The 27,893-nt window shown below is 36.4% G+C and overlaps 2 protein-coding genes across 2 annotated transcripts; both read left to right on the top strand.

Moving 5' to 3' along the window:
* Positions 1 to 12,551: 12,551 nt before the first annotated feature.
* On the top strand, positions 12,552 to 13,481 carry LOC114028381 (olfactory receptor 4K13-like). Its single transcript, XM_027842623.1, has one exon. The coding sequence runs from the start codon at positions 12,552 to 12,554 to the stop codon at positions 13,479 to 13,481; it is 930 nt and encodes a 309-aa protein (XP_027698424.1).
* Positions 13,482 to 26,468: 12,987 nt separating this feature from the next.
* Positions 26,469 to 27,398, top strand: LOC114028380 (olfactory receptor 4L1-like). Its single transcript, XM_027842622.1, has one exon. The coding sequence runs from the start codon at positions 26,469 to 26,471 to the stop codon at positions 27,396 to 27,398; it is 930 nt and encodes a 309-aa protein (XP_027698423.1).
* Positions 27,399 to 27,893: the final 495 nt, after the last annotated feature.

Here is a 27,893-nt window from a genome sequence, read left to right as displayed (position 1 = left end):
TGCTCTAAACAATATTGCTATTACCGTATGCAATGTTCTCTTGGATTTGCTTGTTTTACTCTATATTATTCCATGCAGGTCTTTCCATGTTTTTCCTAAAACCAACCTGCTCATCATTTCTTATAGCACAGTCACCTCTTCAGTCACAATCATATACTACAACTTATTTAGCCATTTTGTAATTGATGGGTACCCACACACTTTCCAATTATTTGCCACCACAAAGGGTTGTTATCTATTTTAGAACATATAGGTGATTTTACTTTTTCCCTAATCAGCCTGGGAAACAGACCTAATAGTGTTGTTGCTGGGTCAAAGAGTATACATAGCTTTATAACTCAGGGCATAATTCCAAGATTTTTCCAAAATAGTTGAATGAGTTCATAATTCCATTAATAGACATTAGTCCCAATTTTTCTACATCATCTCCAATATTTGTCATTTTTTTTCGGTGAGGCAATTAGGGTTAAGTGACTTGCTCTGAGTCCCATAGCTAGTAAGTGTTATGTGTCTAAGGCCAGATTTGAACTCAGGTCCTTCTGACTCCAGGGCCAGTGCTGTATCCACTGCACCACCTAGCTGCCCCTTGTCATTTTCTCCTATCATTTTAACCAAGCTGATTTGTGTGAATTGATACCTCACAGTTGTTTTAATTTGCATTTCTCTAATCAATAGTGATATAGTGCATTTCATCATATGACTACATATAGCTTTGATTTTTCTAAAAACTAAAAAATATCCTTTGAACATTTGTTAATCAGATAATGATTCATATTCTTATAAATTTGACTAAGTTCTCTATATATTTGAAATAGGCCTCTGTATTAAGAAATTAGATATAAAAAAATTTCCCCAATTTTCTGCTTTCCTTCCAATCTTGGCTACATTGGTTTTATTTGTAGAAAAACTTTTTAATTTAATGTAATCAAAATTATTCAATTTACATCCCATAAATCTATCCCTTGTTTTTTCATAAGTTCTTCTCTTATCCATATATCTGATAGGTAATATGTTCCCTCTTTCATGCCCTTCTAATTATATCTCCCTCTATGCCTAGGTCATATATCCAGATTAACCTTATCTTGGTAAATGGTGTAAGGTATTGGTCTATACCTCTGTTTTCTAGTTTTCCCAGAAATTTTTACCAAAAAGTGAGTTTTTATCTCAAAAGCTTAGACTTAGACTTACATTTATCAAACACAAAATTACTATAATCATTTACTTTCTATTGTGTACCTAGAGTGTATGGGGTGTTCAAGGAAGACTAACGACTCTGGTGTGAAGGCTTGCCAAGTCCTTCTGAGGGCTGCTCATCTTCCTCTGGTATTCCCCTGGAACTCAACTCTCACCTGTGGCTCCAAGAAGCCATAGAAAGCACAGCAGCTGCACCCTGGTAAATCATGTTGACAGATGGGCTAAACTTGGTTGAGGGTAACCAACAGGCTTCAGACCTGATGTCTACTCTATCTAGATATCTAATATTCTATTTATCTCCTTGACTCCTTTCTTATTTATTTTGAGTTAGATTTACCTAGTTCTGAGTGGGGAAAGTTGAAGTCCACCCTATTACAGTTTTGCTGTCTATTCCAATCTATAATGCATTTACCTTTTCCTTTACAAAGTTGGATACTATAGCATTGGTGCATTTAGTTCTGATATTACTTCATTATCTATGGTACTTTTTAACATAATGTAGTTTTTGTGCTTCTCTCTTTTAATTAAATCTATTTTAGCTTTAACTTTGCCTGAGATCATGATTGCTAACCCTGCTTTTTTTTTAATTTTACATCAGCTAAAATATAAGAAACTCTACTCCTGCCCTTTATTTCTATTGTGCATGTGTCTCAATTTTAAGTGTGTTTCTTGAAAACAAAACATTGCCATGTTCAGGTTTTTTATCCATTCTGCTATACATTTGTGTTTTATGGGTGTGTTCATCCCATTCACTTTCAAAAGTATAATTACTAGTTGCATATTTCCCTCTATCCCATTCTCTCTCTCTCTCTCTCTCTCTCTCTCTCTCTCTCTCTCTCTCTCTCCCCCTCCCTCCCTCCCTCTTCATATTCCTCCACAGAAATGTAATTTACTTCTGACCATTACCTCCTTAATCCACATAACTTTCTGAGGCCCACCCTTGTCCTATCCTCTTGCCCTCCAATTTCTCTGTAATACAGAGAATTAGTATTTCTTGATGACTTGTGAAGTCATTAACTTCACCTTCTCCAATTTTATTTTTAAGGAGTTATTTTCTTCAGTAAGTTTTTGGATCTCTTTTCCAATTGGTTGGTTTTCTTTTCATAATTTTCTTGATTTTCTTCATTCCGCATTTCTTTTCCAATTTTTCATCTTCCTATTTTATTTGATTTTAAAGGCCTTTTTGTGAGGCAATCGGAGTTAAGTGACTTGCCCAGGGTCACATAGCAAGTAGGTATTATATGTCTGAGGCTGGATTTGAACTCAGATCCTCCTGACTCCAAGGATGGAGCTCTGTTCTAAAGGCCTTTTTAAACTCTTCCAGGAACTCATTTTGGGCTTGTGATAATTTTACATTTTGTTTTGAAACTTTACATATAGCTACTTTGACTTCATTGCCTTCTGAGTCTGAACCCTGATCTTCTCTATCACCATGGTAACTACCGATAATCAGATTCTTTTTTCTATTCTTTACTTTTTAACAGCCTAATTCTCAGCTGTTTAATTTATGTTAGAGTCTGGCTCTGCTCCCACAGTGTGGGGGATAAATGTATCAGGTCTCAGGGTTTTTTTGTGTTGTTGTTTTCAGACTTCTATCTGGAGGTCTTTGACTTTTTGGTTCTTCCAATGTGCTATGATCCAAGGCCAGCTGTGGGCACTGCTTTTCTGGTTTATGCCTTGACTTATGAGTGACATTGAATACTTTTTCTACACCTGATCCAGGAACAAGGCCCTCTGAACCACTGCCACCACAAAAGCTGTTACTCAGGGCAGCTAGGTGGCACAGTGGATAGAGCACCAGCCCTGAAGTCAGGAGGACCTGAGTTCAAATCTGGCCTCAGAGCAAACACTTCACACTTACCAGCTGAGTGACCCTGGGCAAATCACTTAACTCCAATTGCCTAAAAAAAGAAAAAAAATAGCTCTCCTTGAGGTCCAGTAAATGCACCACTGGTAATTCTCCCTCAGCCACAAGCATCAGTTTTCCCCTCTGCCCTGGTACCAAAACCAGAGATTATAACCAGTCCTCTACGTCCAGGAACCATCACCACTCCACTTCTACACTCACCAGCTTGTGCCTTTTCCTCCTTGAGAGCAATCACAGCCCAAGAAGGCTGGGCACTCTGTCTTTCCCATGAAAGCCACTTGATGCCTCCACCATCCTTGGAGTGAAAACTCCCAAAGCCCAGGCCACTGCAGATGGAGCTGCCCACAAGGCTTGCTTTTTATTGATGAGGCAGTGTCTATACTTCACTTTCAGCCAGACCACCATGCTAGTGGGTCAGATCTTTCCTAATATCCCCCGAGTTGTCTTAAGCTAGGCAACTCCTTTACCCTGACTTTAATATTTCTGACATTCTAAAAATCAGTTTGAGACATTATTTTAAATTATTTGGAGGGGATTTTGGGAGAATCAGATTATTTTCTTCCTTATTCTGACATCTTCCCATAATTCTCAAATCTAACCCACTTGTTGCTTGCTTTTTTAGCCTGTGAGATGAAAATTATCCAAGATGTCATTGATTAAGGTAGGGGTCTGCTTCCAGTGTGGAGAATGTTCTGTCCCAAGTTTCAGGCATTTTGTGCAGCTGTTTTCAGAGGTACTTCTAGGGACCTGTAAATTTTCAGTTCTTCCAAGGTGGTATGATCAAGGGTAAGGTGTTTTCTCCTTTCCTGGCCTGTGCTCTGGTCTATGAGTGACCCCAAGCACTCTATTCTGCCTTGGAATTGTGAGAAAGATTTCCTCTCCACCACAACTACAAGTTCCACCAAGCCAGTGCTCCTCCTCACCCCAGGACCACCCAGAACTGTGACCTGGATCCAAGCATGGGCAAAGCAAGAGAATCCTGCACCAGCAAAGAGATCCCTGCAATCCCTCTCTGATCAGCCACCCAATTCCCCCTCAGTCTGTGGGCCAGAAGTTCCAGAAGCAGCTGCCACCCCAGGGCCATATTTAGGGACTGGGGCTGAGACTGGGCTTCTCTCTCACTATAGACACAGACTTTTCCTAGTGAACTTCTAAGTTGTCTTTAGCGCTCATGGGTTGAGAAGTCTGGAAACCACCACAGTTGCCTGTGATTTAGTCCTCTGAGGGCTGCTTCAGGTTTGCTGAGGCCTGTTTTGCCTGTGTGCCCATGCCAGACTGTGTTCCTCTCCATACTGACATATATTTTTCCCACTGACTTTCCAAGTTGTCTTTGGTGTTCCTGGGTTGAGAAGTCTGGAAACGGCCAGAGCTCTCTACGATTCAGCCCTCTGATGCCTGCTCCAGAGGTGCTGTGGCCTGCATGCCCACGCCAAACTGCACTCCTCTCCCAGCCTGGCTGGGATCAACCTGATCAACCATCCAGGCTGTCTTGGGCTGGAAATTTGTTTCACTCTGTCTTTTTGTGGGTTCTGCTGCTTTAGAATTTGTTTAGAGCCATTTTTACAGTTATTTGAAGGGGTTTGGGGGAGAGCTCAAGCAAGTCACTGATTTTACTCTGCCATCTTGGCTTCACCCCCATTGATTTCATTATTGATTTTCCTGGCACAGGCCAGGAAAGGAGAAAACACCTCACCCTTGATCATACCACCTTGGAAGAACTGAAAATTTACAGGTCCCTAGAAGTACCTCTGAAAACAGCTGCACAAAATGCCTGAAACTTGGGACAGAACATTCTCCACACTGGAAGCAGACCCCTACCTTAACAAAGAGTTTATAACTCAAGTAATTGGCTGGTATCATGAGCAAGCAGCACAAAAGAGGCAGACCATAGAATCTTATTTTGTCACAAAGATCAAAACATACAAACAGAAGAAGACAACAAAGTCAAAGCTCCTATATCCAAAGCCTCCAAGAAAAATATGAATCAGTCCCAGGTCATGGAAGAGCTCAAAAAGGATTTTGAGAAGCAAGTAAGAGAAGTGGAGGGAAAGATTGGGAAGAGAAATGAGAGCGATGCAAGAAAATCATGAAAAACAAGTCAACAGCTTGCTAAAGGAGACCCAAAAAATACCGAAGAAAATAACACCTTAAAAAATAGCCTAGCCCAAATGGCAAAACAGGTCCAAAAAACCAATGAGGAGAAGAATGCCTTAAAATGCAAAATTGGCCAAATGGAAAAGGAAGTAGAAAAGCTTACTGAAGGAAATACTTCCTTAAAAATTAGAATGGAGCAATTAGAAGCTAGTGACTTTATGAGAAATCACAACATTGTACAAGAAATCCAAAAGAATGAAAAATTGGAAAACAATGTGAAATATCTCGTTGGAAAAACAACTGACCTGGAAAATAGATCCAGGGTAGATAACTTAAAAATTATTGGACTATCTGAAAGCCATGATCAAAAAAAGAGCCTAGACATCATCTTTCAAGAAATGATCAAGGAAAACTGTCCTGATATTTTAGAACCAGAGGGCAAAATAGAAATGGAAAGAATCCACTCATAACCTTCTGAAAGAGATCCCCAAAGGAAAACTCCTAGGAATATTTTAGCCAAATTCTAGAGTTCTCAGGTCAAAGAGAAAACATTGCAAGCAGCTAGAAAGAAATAATTCAAGTATTGTGGAAACACAATCAGCATAATACAAGATTTAGCAGCTTCTACGTTAAGGGACTGGAGGACTTGGAATGTAATATTACGGAGGGCAAAGGAGATAGGATTACAACCAAGAATCACCTACCCAGCAAAACTGAGTATAATCCTTCAGGGTAAAAATAGACATTCAGTGAAATAGGGGACTTTCAAACATTCTTGATGAAAAAATCAGAGCTGAATAGAAAATTTGACTTTTAAATATAATACCCAAGTGAAACATGAAGAGGTAAACAGAAAGGAGAAATTATAAGAGCCTTATTATGGATGAACTGTTTACATTCCTACATGGAAAGATGATATTTGTAACTCATGAGACCTTTGTCAGTATTAGGATAGTTGGAGAGAAAAAATTATATGTTGGTATATAGATAGATAGATAGATAGATAGATAGATAGATAGATAGATAGATAGAGGGCACAGGGTGAGTTGAAGATGAATGGGTGTTATCTGTAGAATAAAATTAAGGAGTGAGAGAGGATTATACTGGGAGAGGGAGAAAGAGAGAGGTAGAATGGGATAAATTATCTCACATAAAATAAAAAAGAAAAGGCTTTTACAGTGGAGCGGAAATGGGGGAAGGTGAGAGGGAGTGAGTGAATCTTATTCTCATCAGATTTGGCTTAAGGAGGGAATAACATACCCACTCAATTGGGTATGAAAATCTGTCATACCCTACAGGAAGATGGAGGGGAAAGGGACAAGAGAGCAGGAGGATAATAGAGGGGAAGGAAGATTGGGGGAGGGGGTAATCAGAAGCAAACACTTCTAAGGAGAGACAGGGTCAAAAAATAGAATAAAATAAATGAGGGAGTGGAATAGTATTAAGAGAATTATAGTTAGTTTTTCAAAACATGACTACTATGGAAGTGTTTTGCATGACTACACATGTATAACCTGAGTCGAGTTGCTAGCCTTCTCAATGAGGGTAGGTGGGGAGGGAGGAAGGGAGAAAATTTGGAACCCAAAGTTTTAAAAACAAATGTTAAAAAAATTATTTTCAGATGCAACTGGGAAATAAGATATACAGGAAGAGGGGCATAGAAATCTGTCCTGCCCTACAGGAAAATAGAAGGGGAAAGGGATAAGAGAAGAAGGGGAGAGATAGAAGGGAAGGCAGATTGGGGAAGGAGTATTTAGAATGCATGCCATCTTGAGGTGGGGGGAGGATGAGATGGGGAGAAAATTTGGAACGCAAAATCTTGTGGAAGTGAATGCTGAAAACTAAAAGTTAATTAATTGATTAATTAAAAAATGATGAAATCAATGATGTAGAGATAGTTATCTTCAGTTTTAAATTCCACTCAGAGTGTACGGTCATCAGTATACAAAGTGAGAGAGCGCAGAGCATCAGTTTCCACAACCTTAAATGGAATGTGAATACACAAGCTAGGATTTTACAGAAAGCAGGAGGTGAAGATAAGGGTATACATATCTGGAAACAGGTAACAGAAGTGGGAAGATGAGAACACCCACTTACGTAGTCAAAACAGGAGCTATGGCTATCTCCCAGCCTTCATTCCTAAGATATTGTGATCTTCTAGCTTCTAGGGGGAAAAAAGATCTGGAAATTCAATGTAGAGACTGGAGTATCAGTAGTGACAAGTCATCTGGGCCAGAATTCCTTTCCCAACATGGCCTTTGCTCAGGTAGTCTTTGTCTACTAAGAAATCAAGCATATCCATTTCAATGTACTAGTTTATTCATCCCCCAAATGGAATTTTGTCTTCACAGACCTAACTGTCTGGCTGTATAGATCTGGCCAAAACACATCTATTTCTTCTTCCAAATTACCTACTCAGAGCTATTGCTTCAAGCCCCCTCAAGGGCTACATTTATCTAACAGATTAAAGTCTCTCCTTGCTCATAATAGAGACAGTAGAATGAAGAGGACTGAATAGTATTCAAAATCACTAAATCTCTCCTTAACACAATTGAAAATCAGTCAAATATATACTAACTTTCCTTCTTTCAATAAGTGTTAATAAAGCAACTATTATGTGCAAGTCCCTGACCTCAGGGAGATTATATTTTACAGAGGCTTACATTCTTATTTAATCAATTACTTTTTATTTTAGTCTCTACCCTGCTGCTATAGAATCTATTTATGAATCACTGAAGACTGTTGATCACTTTTCTACAGAATAGCCAATTCTACATTTATATCATCTATCCATTCACATTGCCCAGGGGAATTAGCACAGGGTCTGGCACATAGTTGGCACTTAAGAAATCTTTATTGATTGATTAATAATACTACAGAAGTTCTTTATGCCTTTTGGCTCCTTCAATTAAAACAAATGTCAATCATATATCCAATGGACAAGTCATCTTTAAAAGTTCTTCTTTAAAATCCCAGGGAAACCAAACTAACTTATTATAACAACCCCCACTGAAATTTACTGACTGGCTATGAACTACTTGGTCTCCAGTGTATCACTTGTGGGTTATGACCTAAACAAATTGCTTTTCATTAAGAAAAATAATTAATAATATAAAAATGAGCTGTGGGAATGTCATCACTATCTGACTAAAACTAAATATCTTAGAAGCATCATAATAATAGTATCATCTTTGTGTTTCCACCAAAGCTTATCTATAGAATCACATATGCATAGAGAAATATAGACTTTAAGAGAGATCATCTTTCATGATCCCCTCAAGATTCTTTTTCCTTAAACTCCACTTTTGTATCAGTAGGTAAGATGTACAATCTTAAAATGGTGCATGGCAGATACTGAGAATACCAAAACAAAAATGAATCCAACTGTAGATTTTACCTGCTTGCCAAGTATGAATTACTAAATATGGAGAAATATTGAATCTCAGAAGACAACGTGGATCTTCACAGCACTATTTAAGGTCAACATTGTGGAGACAGCCACAGGTATGATATAGCAAAGAAAGGGAATTGCAGCTATTTATATGCCATAATAGATTCACTTCAGAGCTAAAATAGTCCCAAGGAAGAAGAAAGTAAAAGTTCATTGTAATTCTGAAGACATACACTCAGATACAGGCACACACAGGATCAGGCAGAGGAATCAACTAGATGACAGCATTGCCTATTTTTCTAAAGGAAACTAATTCTTATTTGCATTATTATACATTAGGTTAAAATCATCCACCAATATGTAGACAAAACATCTCACTGAATTATTTTCATCAACATGTTTTGATGTCATATATAATATTCATTATTTCTCAATAGATTTTTGTCATACATAATATAGATTTAAATATAGATATGGATATAAAATACATGATAGGAGTGTGTGTATACATATGTGTATAGGTGTGTGCTCCAAAATGTTTCTAATCTTTTACTGGAACTGAAGATGTATCTTGCACATCTGGACCTTGACTTTATATCTTCTGGTTCCCTTTGGTCTCAGATAAACTTCTGGTCTATATTTTAAGACATGATTTATATAGGAAAGTGGAGAGTTTAAGAAGCAAGTTTTTTTGCACATTTACAATTCAGTTAGGACTCCCCCATGCACTCTATTCAAAAGAATCAGTAAATTAAGAAAATAGCTCCACATTGTCTTCCAATAGAGATCACAAATTGTAGAATTTTCAAATTTGAGGGATGTTAGAGATCATCTTAGAGATGAGTCATCCTAAACCTCTAAAGGAATATGAGTCTACCTCTCTTACAGTGACAGGAAAGTGGGTTTCTTCAAAGAACAGTACTTTTTTTCTGTTGCAGATTCAGAGCTAATCTTTGGAACACAGTTATACACAAGGGCAATATACTCAAAATGAAGCCATATTCTTCTATTCCCAATTTGATACATCCTAAATTCTTGCTCCTAGAGTCCTTTTCAAGTTCAAAAACCTCAATAGAGCTCTCAGGCAGGGGAGAGAGAAAGAGAGAAAGGTTATATGAAAGACAGCATGATGACCTGGACAGAGCCCTGAATTTGCATTATAGCTTTACAGCTGGAAGAGACCTTAGAAGTCCTCTAATCTAAACCTTCTTACTTTGCAGGTGAGGAAACTAAGGTGTGTAAAGGTGGTATAACTTACCCCAGGATACATATTAATAAATGATAGAGCAAGGTTTGGAACCCAGATGCTCTGACTCCAAAGATAGCTTTTTTTTCCTACTTTTTCTACTGCACCACATTGCTTTTCGGATCTGCATTTCCCCCTTTTGATATTTACTACCTTTGTGACCTAAACAAGTCATTAGCCTCTCTTGGACTTAGATGATATCTGACAACCTATCTGACAACCCTTTCAGCTCTTAGTCTTAGGATTCTATAACTGCTTGCTGTTCATACCCCTTCATGGGAGAATAGGTTGATTATTTCAGCTTTCAGTATCTTATGGACCATGCCTTGTAAATCAAGAGTGGTGGGGGTCTGGCAGAGGCTCTGAATATAGACTTCTGAATGTTATAGCTGAAATCCTCATTGAGAAAAAGAGTTTATGTTCTTGGTCTGTTCATTGTTGGGAGACTTGGTTTTCAGGAAGCGTTATGTGCCTGAGGTCGATATGTAGTCAGCTTGGCTTGTATGTCTAAAGGACTAAGATTTTCCTTTGTGCTGCTCTCAAAGCAATTAAAGTAGTAATAGTTCCTTGAGAAACGATCAGGTATACACTTGGGAGAGGAATATGAAGGAATCAATGGGAGACTGAAGAGAGAAGATGGTGAAGAAGGCAGTTCCAATAATAGACTCATAGAATAGTAGTGGTGTAGGAGACCTTGGAGAGCATTGACTCCAATCTCCTCCCATAAGGAAGAGATTGAGCACCCTAGAGATGACGTGATTTACCAATGGATACACATTGTATTATGGGAAGAATCAGGACTGCAAACCAGGTGACTCTCAGGCCAGTGCTCTAGTCCCTGCTTCATCTTATGTGATTCCTAACCCCATCAATTGCCATTAAAGAATAGAATTCTCTTCAATTCCTATCATACCCCTGGAGGCTACAGACAAAAAATTTTGCATAAATTGTTAAGGACTAAAATGTATTTAGATTTTTTTTCTGTTTAACATCAATATTTGAGTGAGACAATTGGTGGCTAACTCTGGAGTACAGAGAGATTTTTCTCATCTCCTTTATCATATAGATGACCTTCAAAAACAAATTCAATTTAATTCAATAAATATTTATTGAGCACCTACTGTGTGTAAAGAACACAAGAGGTACTAACTTAGTCCTTAAAATTATTGGTTCAATATTCATTTCCTAAAATTCATTAAAAATGTTCCTTAATAAAGTCAGGAAGAAGGACTACTGAAGGCTTCTTTCAGGCTTTTTTGTGTTACAAATCTTGTAAGACTAGAAAATGAGGATACTGGCAACCAGAATAATGTCTTTCTTCATAACATAATTGTGATTCACACACATACTGGAACAACCTATATACTGAGTTCTCTTTAACTACCACCTTTTTATCCTTTTCTATCTCTCCTTCCAGAAATCTTATGGAAACACAATTAAGTAATGTCAGCGCTTCATCTATGGCTGTAGCCATAGATCCTTATTTTTAAGATACATATTTTTCAAGTGGAAATGAATAAAAATGATTTGGAAGCAACTATGTTCCAAAAATAAGCTCTAAATCTGTGATACAAAAAAGTACTGTTGTTCTTTGAAGAAACCCACTTTCCTGTCTTTGTAAGAGAGGTAGAGTCAGATTCCTTTAGAGGTTTGGGATGATTCATCTCTAAGATGATCTCTACCAACCCTCAAATTAGAAAATTCCACAATTTGTGATCTGTGTTGGAAAACAAAGTGGAATACAGGCTAGATGAGTTCAAGTTCCTTTTCTGTCACACACTGGCTATAGGAGTAGGTAAGTCACTTCACTTATCAGTGCCTCAGGCATCTCTCTAAGTCTATAAGTTGAAGACAAGGGCCCAAATTAATAGAGGAAGTCCCTCACAAAGAATTTCCTACCCTGATGAAATCACAGATCTGGTTAAAAAAAAAAAGATCTATGATGCTTGAATGCTTCAAAAACCTGTGAATTCTTTAGTATAGGTATTCCCTCCACAAATTAAGACTACAGGTAGGGGTGTGCTGGAACCAAGTCACATAGGCCATTTGTGAAATTTTCAACATGATCATCTACATCTCAGAAATTGGCATACTTTGCAAATCAGGGCTTGAATCACTATTCTGTTGATTTTTAGAATTAAGAAAGTACTGGGGAAAATTTAATAATGTAGATTAATAGTGTGCTATGCATATTTTTTTTAAACTGGAGAGTCAGTCATTGAACATTAAAAGCACACTAGTGATGCCTAACCATACTTTAGCAGAAGGTTCCTGAGTACCTATGGCCAACAACAACAATAACAACTAAATAATATTTACCAGGTAGTCAAACCTCTAGAGATAAACCTCTTGCAATATAAATAGGTGGGTCCTTTGATCACAGATACAGTGTCTATCTCAGTTCTCACATCAAAGTCTTCTAGATTCTAAGTATAGCTTCATGTAATAGATGTAAGTCTTCAATGAAATCTGTATAGTGGGTATAGTTATACCTCACCTAGATCAGATGACTAATTAAAGTCATTTTCAGCTCTACTGTCTATAAAAACAAGTATTCTGATGCCCAAATATAAATAACACTAATCTTGGAGCATTCAAACACCAGTAGATTTGGATCCCATCTAGTTCAAAATGCATAATTAAAGATTTTGACATTCTCATTTAAAATTTGAGTGCTAACTTCTATCTATAGAAAAGTGATTGCTTCCTAATTATCTTCCCTTTAGGTAATTTCAGATCAGAAGCCAAGAACTGAATCAATGGAACAGGGAAACCTCTCAATGGTAGCAGAATTCATTTTGCTGGGTCTCACTGAGTCTCATGAGTTGCAGATTTTCTTTTTTGTATTTTTTTCCATTACCTACACAGCCATTGTGTTTGGCAACCTCATTATCATCCTTACAGTGACCTTTGACCCTCATCTTCATTCTCCCATGTACTTCTTACTGGCCAACCTCTCCTTAATTGATATGTCCTTGGCCTCTTTTGCCACCCCCAAAATGATTCATAGCTTAGCCAGGAAGCACAAGGCCATCTCCTACCAGGGCTACATGGCCCAGATGTTTTTCCTCCACCTCTTTGGTGGCAGTGAAATGATGCTACTTGTTACAATGGCAATTGATAGGTACATAGCCATATGCAAACCTCTCCATTATGCAACCATCATGAATCATCGTGCCTGCTTTGGACTTGTGCTTCTTTCCTGGACCACTGGTTTTATGCATACCATGAGCCAGATGATTTTCACAATGACTTTGCCCTTCTGTGGTCCCAATGTTGTGAACAGTTTCTTTTGTGATCTTCCTGAGGTGATCAAGCTCACCTGCCTTGATACTTATGTCCTGGAGCTGTTGGTCATTGCAGACAGTGGACTACTCTCACTGATTTGCTTCATTCTCCTACTCATTTCCTATAGCATCATATTAGTCACCATGAGACTTCACTCCTCTAGTGGGTCCTCCAAGGCTTTGTCCACACTGTCTGCACACATTACAGTGGTAGCTCTTTTCTTTGGACCATGTATTTTCATTTATGTGTGGCCCTTCAGTAGTATCTCAATGGATAAGATCCTTTCTGTGTTTTACACTATTTTTACCCCCCTTTTGAATCCAATAATCTATACATTCAGAAACAAAGATATGAAGAGATCTATTAAAAAACTGAAAAATCGTGTATGGGTTGCAGTTTGACCTTCTAGTTGACATGGTATCACTGTAATTATTAGCTTCAGCAGTATCATTATCTAATGGACCTTAAGTACATCATCTGGTACCAGGCCTTATTCAAAGCAAATTGAAGGGGTGACTGGGTGATGCATTGTATAGAGCACTGGCCCTGGAGTCAGGATGACCTGACTTCAAACCCACTCTCAGACATTTGACACTTACTAGCTCTGTGACTCTGGGTTAGTCACTTAACCCCAATTGCCTCACAAAAAAAGCACATTGAGTTATTATTGTCATCCATAAGCTTGTACAGAATGAAAGGATCTTTGTGTGACTATAACATCCCCAATATGTATCCAATCATGACCTAATGGTCTTTATGTTGTAGTATGATGTCTGAGCTTACTCAATAGAACTGATTTTGGTCACATACAAGTTACTTCACCTGTCCAGGTCTATTTCATTATCTAAAATGATAAGGTAAGAGTTCATGTTCCCGGTGGTCTCTTCCAGAAGTAAATCTGATAATCTATGATAGTCCTAGAGGACCAAATATTTTAATTCCATTCTATCTGAAAGCCTAAAAATGTTTCCCAAGAAGACTTATCATTAGGAGGATGTAAAACCACTTAGAATTGGAGACTGAAGGCTAATCAACTACTGTGCTTAAAGGAAACCAAAAATAAAATAAAGTAAACCCCATATGTCTTGTTATTCAATCTGTCAGCTGGGGAACAATATAGTAGGAATAATACTGGCTCTTGAATCAGTGAGCATCAGTCAGCATTCAAATCCTGCTTCTGTAACTTCATACCTGTGTGACCCTAGGTAGGAAACTTAACTCCCCCTGTCCCCAACCACATGTGCACGTGCACACACACACACACACACGTATGCACACACACACACACACACACTCTTTCACTTAAGTTTCTTATGAGAAGGGAAAGGAAGGGAATACATACTTATTTAGTGCTTACTATAGATAGGCACTGTGTTAAACACTTTACAAATGGTATCTTATTTGATCTTCACAACAACCCTGTGAAGTAGATACTATTATTATCCTCATTTTATAATTGGGGACACTGAGGCACATAAAAGTTAAGTGAATCGCCCAGGGTCACATAGCTAGAAAGTGTCTAAAGGCTGAATTTGAACTCAGATCTTCCTGACTCCATGCCCAGTGCTCTAAAATGAGGACATTGGCATAGATGGCCTCTAAGGTCCATTTGCAAATAAATTGTAATTTTATTGCCACAGAGAACTCACAGGTAGGGAAATTCCTTCTATGTCATCTTCTTGCAGTTTCTAACTTAAGGAGCTTTTTGAGGTACTAAAAGGTTGAATGATTTATGGGGCATAACATAGCCAGTATTGTCAAAAGGTCTTTCTGAGTGCAGTTCTCTATTATACCATGCTATATAGGAAATAACACTAAAAGTATGAATCTAGAAGTGGGAACAATTAAAACAAGTCATCAATAGATACATTTCAGATTCATTATCAATCAATCAGCTAGCATATATTAAGCACCTACTATGTTTCAGATACTCTATAAGGTTCTGGAGATATGAAGACAAAAAAAAGAACATTATTTTCAGAGAACTTGCTCTTTATTGGGGAGAAAATATAAATAAATATATATTTATATATAGATATATAAATACATATATATTATATATATGTGATATAATACATCTATTTACATGTAAAGTTATAAATTATGCATACATTTACATATAAATATAGACTGGATAAATACAAAGTGAATTCAAGAGAGCTACATAGGGAGAGCCCTAACAATTGGGAGGGGGGATCATGAAAGACCATGTAGAAGAAGGTGCTTGAACTGTGTCTCCATGAGGTGGAAGTGAGAAATAAGTGGATTCCAGTCATGGATAAGAATCACTGCAAAGGCACAACGATGGGAACTAGAGTGCCATATATGAAAAATAGCTACAAGGCCAGTTGGGCTGTATTATAGCATGTGGGAAGGGGAGAAATATACAATTATGCTAGAAAGATAAGTTAAAGACAATCTGCAAAAGTCTCTAAATTCTAAGCAGAGGAATTGACATTTTATCCTAGAGGCAATAGGGGTATTTTATCGAGTAGGGAAGTAACGTGGTTAGACTCGCCCTCAGAGAAAATCGACTTGGTAGGTATGTGGAGAATGAATTGGAGTGGGGAGACACCTGAGGCCTGGAGACCAATTAGGAATCAATTGCAACAGTACAGAAGAGAGTCGATAAGTTCCTGAACTAAGATGGTGGCTTTATGAGTAAGAGAAAGGGTCAGATGGGAAATATTGTTGAGGCAGAAATGGCAAGATTTGGCTACTGAATGTCTCTGTGGAGTGAGGGAGAGTGAGGATTTGAGGATAACATTGAGATTACAAACATAGGAGACCACAAAAATGATGATTCCTTCAACAGAACTAGGAATAATTTATAAAGAACGGATGTGTGCTAGAAAAATACAGTTGTGTTTTGGTCTAACCAAGTGTCTAGGAAAAGTCCAAGGACTCTTGGACTTCTTTATTTGCATTCGCACAGTGCTTTGCACAAAGTAAATGCTTGATTCATTCACATTTGTAAAATGCTTTGTAAATCCTAAAACATTATGTAAATTCTAGCTATTACATTTGTTTCAACATGATTGCTCAGCTTCATCTGTGCAAATGCCTTTGTAAATTTAAGATTGATAAAGCTTCTTGGACCATAGACACTTGTTTAGACCAAATTTGAAGAGTTACAGTGTTACAAGAGCCCATGTAATAATGGTTAGGGAGAGATCACCAAACCCATAATTGAGTAGTTAAATTAAAATGGTGGCATTTAAGAAAGTTGACCTTGGTAGCTATATTAAGGAAGGTAGATTAGAAAAGGGAGGTATGAGAAAAAGAAAGAATGCTTGGAATGTTGTTTTAATAATTCATGTACAGGGTAGTAAGGGTTGAAACTAGGGTAATGCCTGAGGAAATACAGAGAAAGTAAAATTCACAAAGGGGTGGCTAAGTGGCACAGTGGAGAAAGTGCCAGGACTGAAGTCAGGAAGACTCATCTTCCTGAGTTAAAATCTGGCCTCAGACACTTACTAGCTGTGGCAGGGCACTTGACCCTCTTTTTCTTCAGGTCCTCCTCTGCAAAATGAACTGGAGAAGGAAATGGAAAACTACTCTAAGATCTTTGCCAAGAAAACCCCAAAAGGGATCACAGAAAGTTGGACATAATTGAAAATGACTAAACAACCACAAAAAATGCAATAAGATACTGGAAATAGGAAGAAATGGCAGATGACAACTCATCAGATTTACTGAAAAAAGGAAAGGGAAGAAGCAAAGGTAATGCCAAGACAGTTTTGGCAGGGTTCTGGAAAAGGAGAATAGGACTGTTATTGGCACTAATGGAGAAAATAAGAATAAGTATGGATTCAATTTTCTAAAATACAGGTGGGGGTTTTTTGGTAGAGAGAAGCCAAGTCCAATTTTTCTTTTAAAGTTTCATGATTCATTAGGAAATACAAGTTAACCAGTCTTTTTGGGGAAATGGAGATACTACTGTTGTAGATTTGGGAATTATCTAAATGTAATTTCTTGTTGAAACATGAGAATGGATGAACTCTTTGAGGAAATGAGTGTAGAGAGAAGAGAGGAAAAGTCAAAGGACAGCTCTTTTGATGTAGGATGACAAAAGAAAAAGAAGATTCAATCATGATAACAAAGAAAGAGATCAGCAAAGTAAGGGGGGAAAGGAAATAAAAAAAAACTATGAATAAAATCAAGATAGAAGAGATTTTTAAACACAAAAGTTAAGCTTACTGAAAAATGAATTACATACACTAAAGGTGCTATAATCTAAAAAGCAACTTGTTGTAATACATAGAGAACCATTATGAGTCAGGGAGAGCTAGATTGAACTACTACCTCTAACGTACTGGCTGTATGACACTGAGCAAGACTTTTCACCTCTCTTAACATTAGGCAACTCTCTAAGACTATAAGTTGCAGAGTATAAATGCGTACATGTACGCATATGCATGTCTGGGAGAAGTACAGAAGTCAGTCAAGAATTGAACTTATTTGATTTCAAAATTTAATTAAAGGAGAATTGGGGACATTAAGTAATTATTTTCATTGATTCACATTTAAGTACCTCATGTGTGTGGTCAGGGTCTAGTGCAACCATTTGACATGATGAAATTTTGTTCACTGAAAAAGTACTCTATTTCTGGCAAGCAAACAATTCCAAAGAAAAATACAATAATAGCATGTGAATAAACAAATAAAGCATTTATTAATCCCTTCCATGTTTTAAGGACTGCACTAAGCACTGGGGTTACAAATAGAAAAATAAGGTCACTACTATATTGAAGATTTTGTTATGGCTATGTTAGACAAATGAATGAATTTGTAAAAGGCATTTATTAAACACTTACTATGAGAAGAAGACAACAAAGTCAAAATTTCTACATCTGAAACCTCAAAGAAAAATATGAATTGATCTCAGGCTATGGAAGAGCTCAAGAAGAATTTTAAAAATCTAGTAAGAGAGATAGAGGAAAAGATTGGGAAGAGAAATGAGAGTGATGTGAGAAAATCATGAAAAAAGAGTCAACAACTTGGTAAAGTAGGCACACACACACACACACACACATAATCACACACACACATAATCACACACACACAAACTAAAGAAAATAACACCATAAAAAACAGACTAGGACAAATGGTAAAAGAGGTACAAAAAGCCAATGAGGAGAAGAACTCCTTAAAAACAGACTTGTCTAAATGAAAAAAGAAACAAAGAATTCACTGATGAAAATAATTTCTTACAAAGTAAAATTGACCTAATGGAAAAGGAGATACAAAAGCTCATCGAAGAAAATAATTCCTTAAAAATTAAAATTGATCAAGCAGAAACTAATGGCTTTATAAAACATTAAGAAACAATAAAACAAAGCCAAAAGAATGAAAACATAGAAGACAATGTGAAATATCTCATTGGAAAAACAATTGACCTGGAAAATAGATCCAGGAGAGATAATTTAAAAATTATTGGACTACATGAAAGCCATGATAGGGAAAAAAAATAAAGAACCTAGAAATCATCTCTCAAGAAATTATCAGGGCAGCTAGGTGGCACAGTGGGTAGAGCAACAGCCCTGGATTTGGGAGGACCTGAGTTCAAATCCAGTCTCAGACCAGACACTTGCCACGTACTAGCTGTGTAACCCTGGGCAAGTCACTTAACCCCAACTGCCTCACAAAAAAAGGCAATTATCAAGGAAAACTACCCTGATATCCTAGAATCAGAGGGCAAAATAAAAATTGAAAGAGTCCACTGATCACCTCCTGAAACAGATCCAAAAATGAAAACTCCCAGGAATATTATAGCCAAATTCCAGAGCTCCCGGATCAAGGACCAACTATTGCAAGCAGCTAGAAAGAAACAATTTGAGTATACTAGAACCACAGTCAGGACAACACAAGATTTAGCAGCTCCTACATTAAAGGACTGGAAAGCTTGGAATATGATACTCCAGGGGGTAAAGGAGCTAGAGTTACAACAAAGACTGACCTACCCAGCAAAACTTACTATAATCCTTCGGGGGGGGGGGGGGAATGGATAGTTAATGAATAGAAGACTTTTAAGCATTTCTGCTGAAAAGACAAGATGAATAGGGAATTTGACTTTTAAATGCAAGACTCAAGAGAAGTGTAAAAAGGTAAACAGGAAAGGGAAGCCATAAGGGACTTAATAAGGTGAAACCATTTACATTTTTACATGGGAAGATTATACTTTTAACTAATAAAAACTTTCTCATTGACAGGGCAGTTAGGAGTGATAGACAAGGGGCACACGTGTGAGTTGAATATGAAGGGATAATGTCTAAAAAATGAAATTAAAGAGTGAAAGTGGAATATACTGGGAGAAAGGGAAAGGAAAATGTAGAGTGGGATAAATTATCTTACATAAAAGAGGCAAGAAAAAGCTTTTACAGTGGAGGGGAAGAGAGGAGAGGTGGAAAGGAATGAGTGAACTTTACTCTTATCAGAACTGGCTCAAAGAGGGAATAACATACACACTCAATTGGGTATAGAAATCTATCTTACCTTACAGGAAAGTAAGAGGGAAAGGGGATAAGAGAAGAGAGGGTGCTGATAGAAAGGAGGGTAGATTGAGAGAGGCAGTCAGAATCAAAACACTTTGTAGGAGGGACAAGATCAAAAGAGATAGAGAATAGAATAAATGAGGAAAAAGGATGGAGGGAAATACAGTTAGCAATCATAGCTGTGAAAAAATTTTGAAGTAAGTTTCTCTGATAAAGACCTCATTTCTCAAACATATAGCGAACTTAGTCAAATTTATAAAAATATTAGTCATTACCCAATTAATAAATGATCAAATGATATGAACAGTCAGTTTTCAGATAAAATAATGAAAGATATTGATAGCCATATGAAAAAAGCTCTGAATCACTATATATTGGAGAAATGCAAATTAAGACAGTTTTGAGGTACTACCTCACATCTATTAGATTGACTAATGGGACAGAGAAGGAAAATGACAAATGTTGGAGAAGATGTGGGGAAATTGAGACACTAATGCACTGTTGGTTGGTATTAACTGATTCAACCATTATGTAGAGCAATCTGGAATTGGCGTAAAGGCTTATAAAACTAGATATACTCTGATTCATAATACCACTACTAGGTCTGTATCCCAAAAGATACAAAAACAAACAGGAAAAAAGATCTATATGTACAAAAATATTTATAGCAACTCATTTCTGTTGGTGAAGAATTGGAAATTGAGGGGATGTCCAACCATAACAACAACAATAACAACAACAACAACAACAGCAACAACAACAAAAACCTGACCATAGAAAGTAACTGTGGTGACAGGGAAGATCAAAACACAAACTCAAAAAGACAACAATGTCAAAACATTTATGTGCAAAGCCACAGAGAACAATGTGAGTTGGTCTCAGGAACAAAAAAAAAGAATTCCTGGAAGAGCTCAAAAGGGATTTTTTTTTTAAATCAAATAAGAGAATTAGAGAAAAATTGAGGAAAAATGAATCATGCAATAAAATCAAGAAAAAGTCAACTTCTTAGTAAAGAAGGCACACAAATGCTGAAAAAAATAACACCTTATAAAACAGAATAGGTCAAATGATAAAAGAGGCACAAAAATCCACTGAAGAAGAGAGCTCCTTAAAAAGCAAAATTGTCCAAATGGAAAAAGAAGTACAGAAATTCACTGATGAAAAGAACTCCTTAAAAAGTAGAATTGGCCATAGGGAAAACCAGGTACAAAAACTGACTGAAGAAAATAATTTTTTTTAAAAAATTAGAATCTGGCAAGTGGAATCTAATGACTTCACAGAACATTAAGAAACAATAAAAACAAAATCAAAATAATGAAAAAATAGAAGAAAATATGAGGTATGTCATTGGAAAAAAAACTGAATTGGAAATAGATACAGGAGAGATAATTAAAAAAAAATAGAGCCTAGACATCAACTTTCAAAAAATTATCAAGGAAATCCGCTCTGATAGATTAAGAGAGCAAAATAGAAATCAAAAGAATCCAATGATCACATCCTGAAAAAGATCTCAAAATGAAAAGTCCCAAGAATATTAAGGCCAAATTCCAGAGCTCTCTGGTCAGGGGCAAAATATTGCAAGCAATCAAAAGTAAACCATTCAAATATCATGGAGCCAAAGTCGGGATTACACAGGATTTAGCAGCTACTACATTGTGAAAGCTCATAGGGCTTGGAATGAGATTTTCCAAAAGGCAAAGGAGATAGGATTACAACCAAAAATCACTTATCCAGCAAAACTGAGTATAAATGCTTCAAGGGAAAAAGGCGATACTTAATAAAATAGAGGACTTTCAAACATTCCTAATGAAAATATCAGAGGTGAATAGATTTGGCTTTCAAGTAGTAGACTCCAGAGAAGTATGAAAAAGTAAACAGGAAAGAGACATCATAAGGGATTCAAAAAAGTTAAACTGTCTTCATCTCTACATAGAAAGAGAATGATTCAGACATGGAGGGTGATGCTATAGTCAAATTAGGGTAGCATCGAATAGTCTACCTGTCAGATCTTTGGATAAGAGGAAAATTTATGGAGATGGGGAGAAAAATAGATAGAGAGCATTATGGTGTGTAAAGTGAATAATTTAGATTTCATGAAATTGAAAAGGGTTTACACAAACAAAATGAATGCACCCAAGATTAGAAGGAAAGCAGAAAACTCAGAAAAAAAAAATTAAAGCAAGTTTCCCTGATAAAGGCCTCATTTCTCAAATATATATAGAACTGAGTCAAATTTATAAGAATATAAGTTATTCTCCAATTTATAATAAATGGTCATAGGCAGTTTTCAGATGAAGAAATCAAAGCTATCTGCAATCATATAAAAATGTGCTAAATCACTACTGATTAGAGAAATATAAATTTAAACAATTGAGGTACCAGCTTACACCTATCAGATTGGCTAATATAACAGAAAAGGAAAATTACAATGTTGAATGGGGTACAGCAAAAATGGCACTCTAATGTGCTGTTTGAGATATGAACTAATCTAACTATTCTGTAAAACAATTTGGAATTATGCCCAAAGGGCAATAAAAATGTGCATATCCTCTGACCCAGAAGTACCACTGATAGGTCTATATTCCAAAGAGATTTAAAAAAGAAAATGACTCATATGTATAAACATATTTATAGTAGATCTTCTTGTGGTGACAAAAATTGGAAATTAAATGGATGTCCATTAACTGAGGAGTGATTGAACAAGTTGTTGTATGTGGCTGCAATGAAACACTATTTGTATTATAAGAAATGAATGCAGGATGATTTCAGAAAAACCTAGACTTACATGAACTGATACAAAGTAAAATGAGCAGAATCAGGAGAACAGTGTACACAGCGACAGTAATATTATATGATGATCAACTGTGACTAATTTAGTTATTCTGATCAATACAATGATCTAAGACAATTTTGAGGACTGATGATGAAAAACACAATCCACCTTCAGAATTAGAACTGATGAAGTCTGAATGAAATTTGAAGGATATTTTTTTTCCTGTCTTTATTTTTGTTGTGGGATTTTTCTTTTTTGGTCTATTTTCTTTTATAAGACTGATATGGAAGTATGTTTTGCATAACTGCGTTTATATACATGTATATCCTATGCCAAATTGCTTGCTTTCTGAATGAAAGAGGAGGAGATGGAGAAGAGAATTTGGAACTTGAATTTTTTTCAAAAAATTAATGTAAAAAATTTTGCATGGTATTGGAAAAATAAAATATTGACAGAAAAAAAAAGACAAGGGTTCAAATTCTGGCTCTGCTATTTAGTTCTTGTGTGACTTTGAGTACATTTTTGTTGCAAATTGGGACATGAGGGATAGAGTTGAACTAGATTACCTCTAAAGGCCTTCCCAGCTTTAAATGTATGATTTTAATCTTGATACTATAATTCTAAATCTCTGTTCCTAGTCCTTGTCTATAAAGAGCTAGTCTCTTTTTAAGAACAACAAAGAGGAGTTAGATTCCCTCCTTCACAATACTAGGGAAGCTAGTTCAGTATTTTAATAAATTACATAGCTGTTTGGAGTCACAAGGCTATACCACATACAGTAGGATTAATTCAATACTCCAAAACAGCTTTTGTTTTTCCTTAAAGAAAGGAAGGTCTGGAAGGCAGGGGGTGGAGATAAGGTATCTATAAATCATCTCTCTCTCTCTCTCTCTCTCTCTCTCTCTCTCTCTCTCTCTCTCTTTCTCTCTCTCTCTCCATATATGTGTGTGTGTATATATATATACATATATATATACATACATATACATATCAGCATGGTGTTGGAGAGTAATAATGATTGAGAAGCAAAGATATTCAAGTTCAACATGCTGCTATATCTCTAGGTGTGCCTTTAAAATAGGTAGGTGGGCAAAATTATATTCATATATGTTGATTGAAGAAGAAATGATACCAAGTGGTGACTAAATGGTTATTGGGAACAAAGAAAAGAAAATGAAAAAGCTAACTCCAAGTTTATGGGAGTTAGGGTAGAAAAGTGAAAATGAGAAGAAATCAATAAAATAGTCTTATCTTGAGCACCAATGGAGATGTCAGGAAAGGGGACTGGGTTTGAGGTTTTTATGATATGTTTTTCCTAAATAAGTAAATGCCTATGGTTACACCTATGCACACCATCCCATTTTTGGATGATGCTAACAATTAGGGAGCTTTTCTTTGTATTGATACCAAATCTTTTTCTATCTGTTGGTAATATTTCTGCCCTACAGAACCAAGTAGAGCAACTCCAACCTTCCTCCATATACTCCCTTAAACACTTGCATATAGCTATCATTTCTCCCTTAACCACTAATGATAATAGACAATATGTACATAGCACATTGTTTGCAAAACATTTTTAAACATTATTTCAAATGGTCTTTCCAAAAGTCTGTTTTCCATCCTGTAGAACTAGAATTCCTATTCATCACTTGTTCAAAGACTCTTCCTGTTCTCCAAATTTCACATTTCCCTTTAATTCTTACAATTCTATTCCAAATATCTCCAGTTCCTTTTACAATTTCCTTTCAGAAATTGTGGATTTATCCATGAGATCCATCAGTCCAAATATTAGGTGTTGACTGGCTTAATTTAAAATCTCTATCCCATCCCAGTTGATCCCCCCCTTTATATATATATTCCTGCTCTTCACTATCTTTCCTATAATGTGGAACTAAAAACTGAATGTATATAAGTTTTAGAATTTTAATGAATTTTAATTTGAATCACTGTCACCTAGTTCTAAATTCAAAATAAAAAGGCAGATATAAGATCAGTAAAAGAGGAATAAAAAGATGTTTTGTAGCCATTAAAGATCTCTAAAAGAGTCATAAGTTATTTATGTAGATAATGCATTTCCAGCCATTAGAGGTCTTCAAATGAAGAGGCTGGGTGACAACTTGGGAATATTGTACAAAGGATTTCTAATCAGGTACAGGTTGGACTAGGTGACCTCAGATGTAATTTCCAACTCAGAGATTCTATGATATAGAATCATAGCATTGTAGGTCTAGAAGAAAAACATCTTGGGCTTTAAAATCACCAGTGAAGAGATAGCCTTGGGTCCAAATTACGATAGACGTAACATGGAGATGTTAGTCAAAGTCTAGTAACTGACCATCTTTTTGGTGTGTTTCATTTGATCCTCAGATAAGATGGGGGAGATGATAAAGAATGGATCCAAAATATATTAATGGGTTAGAACATTTGACTGGAAATTATAAGATAAAATTTAATAGGAATGACAATCAAATAAGTTGTAATAAATTGTGACTAAATAGATATGGTGAATAAGGAAAAGAGAGGAAATGAAACTAACTCCAACTTTATTGAGAGTGAGGGAAGAGGAAAAATAAAAGAGAAGAAGCCAATAGGATGTCTGCATTAAAAAAAATCAACATTGTAAGTGTAAGATGAGATATATATCCCAATATAACAGTTCATCTGGAATGGATCTGAAAGTTTTAATGGGCAGCAAGAATAAAATAATTCATCAGTGTGATATGAAAGCAAAAACAAATTAATTTTAGGCTCCTCTGAGAGGCACAGTGTTCAGAAATGAGGTGATAGTCCTATTGTGTTCTGCCCTTATCAGACCACATCTAAAGCATTGGGTTCTATCCTGGATGATAGTCTTTAGGAATAACTTTTACATATTAGAGGGATGAGTGACTGGATTAATGAAAGAACTTAGGAGCATATGTTTGAACATTAATTGCAGAAATTATAAATGTTTAGCATGGAGTAGAGAAGACTTGAGAGGGGAAGAGGTTATGACTGACATCTTTGAGTGGCTGAAAGGCTATGAAAGAGAGAAGAGACTTGTTCTGCAAATCCCCAAATATTCAGAACTAGGGTCAGTGAGAGGAATTTTCAAAAACCAGATTTTGGATTTGACATAAAAATGCCCTAATAAGTAGAGTTTTTAAGAGTGGGATGAGTTATCCCTTAGTAGAGGTCTTCAGGGAAAAGATAGTTGACTGCTGGTCCTTCATATTTGTTACAGAAAGCATTCTTGTTCAGGCATAAGTTGGACTAGGTGATCTTTGAGGTCCATTTCCCTCTCAGATTTTGTAAATCAATGGAACAACCTGTATATTGTATTTTAACATTTATAAGGGAATAAAAATGAGAGTAAATTTTCTATGCATAGACTAATTATTAGAAGTAAATTATCTCAGATTACTAGAGGAACATTAGGAAAATACTATAGATTTGGATGAAATGGGAATTGAATCATTTAGCACTATTTGAAAATATGACTGAACAATAGAATCATAACATTTCTTCCCAGAAGAAAACTGGGAAGGGTCAAAGCCAATGGTAAAAGTACTACCTTTTAATCTCTAACATTGTGAAAGGTATGTGGAGTAGTGAATAGAGAGCTGATCCCAGAGTCAGGAAGATCTGGGTTCAAGTTCTGCCTCTGACATCTTCTGGCTATGGGACCTTAGGACATTTAACTCCTCAGTATCCTCAGCTAACTTTCTACGACTATAAGTTGTTGCAAGGAAAGTGGATTTGTATTGGTAGAGTGTTTCACATCAGGAAGATCCCAGAACCAATGAATTAACAAGTTTGATAAAAAGAAACAAACAACACTATTGACAACTGAGTGGCATTTAATAAGTAAGGAATCTGTGTTAGACTTCTTAAATGGTTATTTAATTACAAAAGCCAAATTGTCCTTTGTAAGGCAGCTTGTTCTGTAAGATGATACAATTTTAGGGACTCCCAAAACAGTTGATGCTCCAAGGTATTTAAAAGATATATTATTAAAAAAAAAGCTAGTCATATACTATTAGAAAAGTAAATAGGGATAATTAAAGAATAGAAACTAATTAAAAATGATTTTTGATTCCTTTTCCTTTAAAGGACACCTGGAATACCTAATAGTAGGACTGATGGATATCATGAATAAATCCACAATTTCTGAATTTGTTTTGCTAGGTCTCCCTGGATCATGGGAACTTCAGATTTTCTATTTTATGTTATTTTCCATGCTCTATGGTGCCACTGTTGTGGGAAACCTCCTCATTGCGGTCACAGTGACATTTAGTTCCCATCTGAATTCTCCAATGTACTTCCTCCTTGGCAACCTCTCCTTTTTTGACCTGTGCCTCTCTACCATCACTACACCCAAGATGTTTGCAGACTTGCTCAGGGAGCAGAGAACCATATCCTTATGGAGATGTATGACTCAGATGTTTTTCATGCATTTATTTGGGGGTAGTGAGATGACTCTCCTCATTGCCATGGCCTTTGACAGATATGTCTCTGTATGCAAACCTCTTCATTACACATCCATCATGAGCCATTACCTGCTCCATGGGTTTGTGCTCTTCTCATGGACAATTGGTTTCACACACAGTATGAGACAAATGATTTTAACTATAAACTTGACCTTTTGTGGAACCAATGTTATAGACAATCTTTTCTATGACCTTCCCCTAGTAATCAAACTTGCTTGTAAGGGCACCTACATTCTGGAACTCTTTGTCATTGCTGACAGTGGGCTACTCTCACTGATTTGCTTCATTCTGTTGCTTGTGTCTTACACTGTCATTCTGGTCACTGCCCATAATCACTCCTCTGGTGGGCTCTCTAAAGCTCTGTCTATATTGTCTGCTCATATCACTGTGGTGACTCTTTTCTTTGGGCCATATATCTTCATTTATGCTTGGTCATTTAGCAACTTTTCAGGGACCAAAATTCTCTCTGTGTTTTATACTGTTATCACACCTTTACTGAATCCCATTATGTATACTTTGAGGAATCAGGAGATGAAGGTGGCCATGAGGAAACTAAGGACTCAGCATGTTATCCCCAGGTAAACCTTTTAGATGAATCTTAATATGAAAGTTGATAGAGTAGTGGATAGATTGCTGGATTTGGAGTCAGGAAGACCAGAATTCAAATCTCGCCTCAGATACTTTCTAACTGTGTGACACTGGGCAAATCATTTAACTTCTGTCTGCCTCAGTTCTATCATCAGTAAAATGGGAATAATAATAATGCCTACCTCCCAGGGTTGTTGTGAGAATAAAATGAGATAATACATTTAAAGTGTTTTGCAAACCTTAAAGCACTGTATAAGTCAAGTAGCTAGTGCTATAGGATTAAGAATGTCACTAGTAAACCTTCTATAAAATAGACTAGATTATGTCTTAAAATTAATATTTTAATTCAACCAAATTTCATTTATTTGGGCAATTGATAGAGATCACAACCTCTCTGTGGTCTTTATGATTTCCTATGCATAAAAAATTCATCTCCTTGTTGGCATCCTGGTAATAAGCCCTTTCATCTTTGGATGCAAAACACTTGGC

This window comes from Vombatus ursinus, unplaced genomic scaffold, assembly GCF_900497805.2.
Source record: "Vombatus ursinus unplaced genomic scaffold, bare-nosed wombat genome assembly UNPS02014880.1, whole genome shotgun sequence".
Classification (NCBI taxonomy): Eukaryota; Metazoa; Chordata; class Mammalia; order Diprotodontia; family Vombatidae; genus Vombatus; species Vombatus ursinus.
Note: the sequence above shows the minus strand (reverse complement) of the source record. Positions and strands in the feature narration are given on the sequence as shown.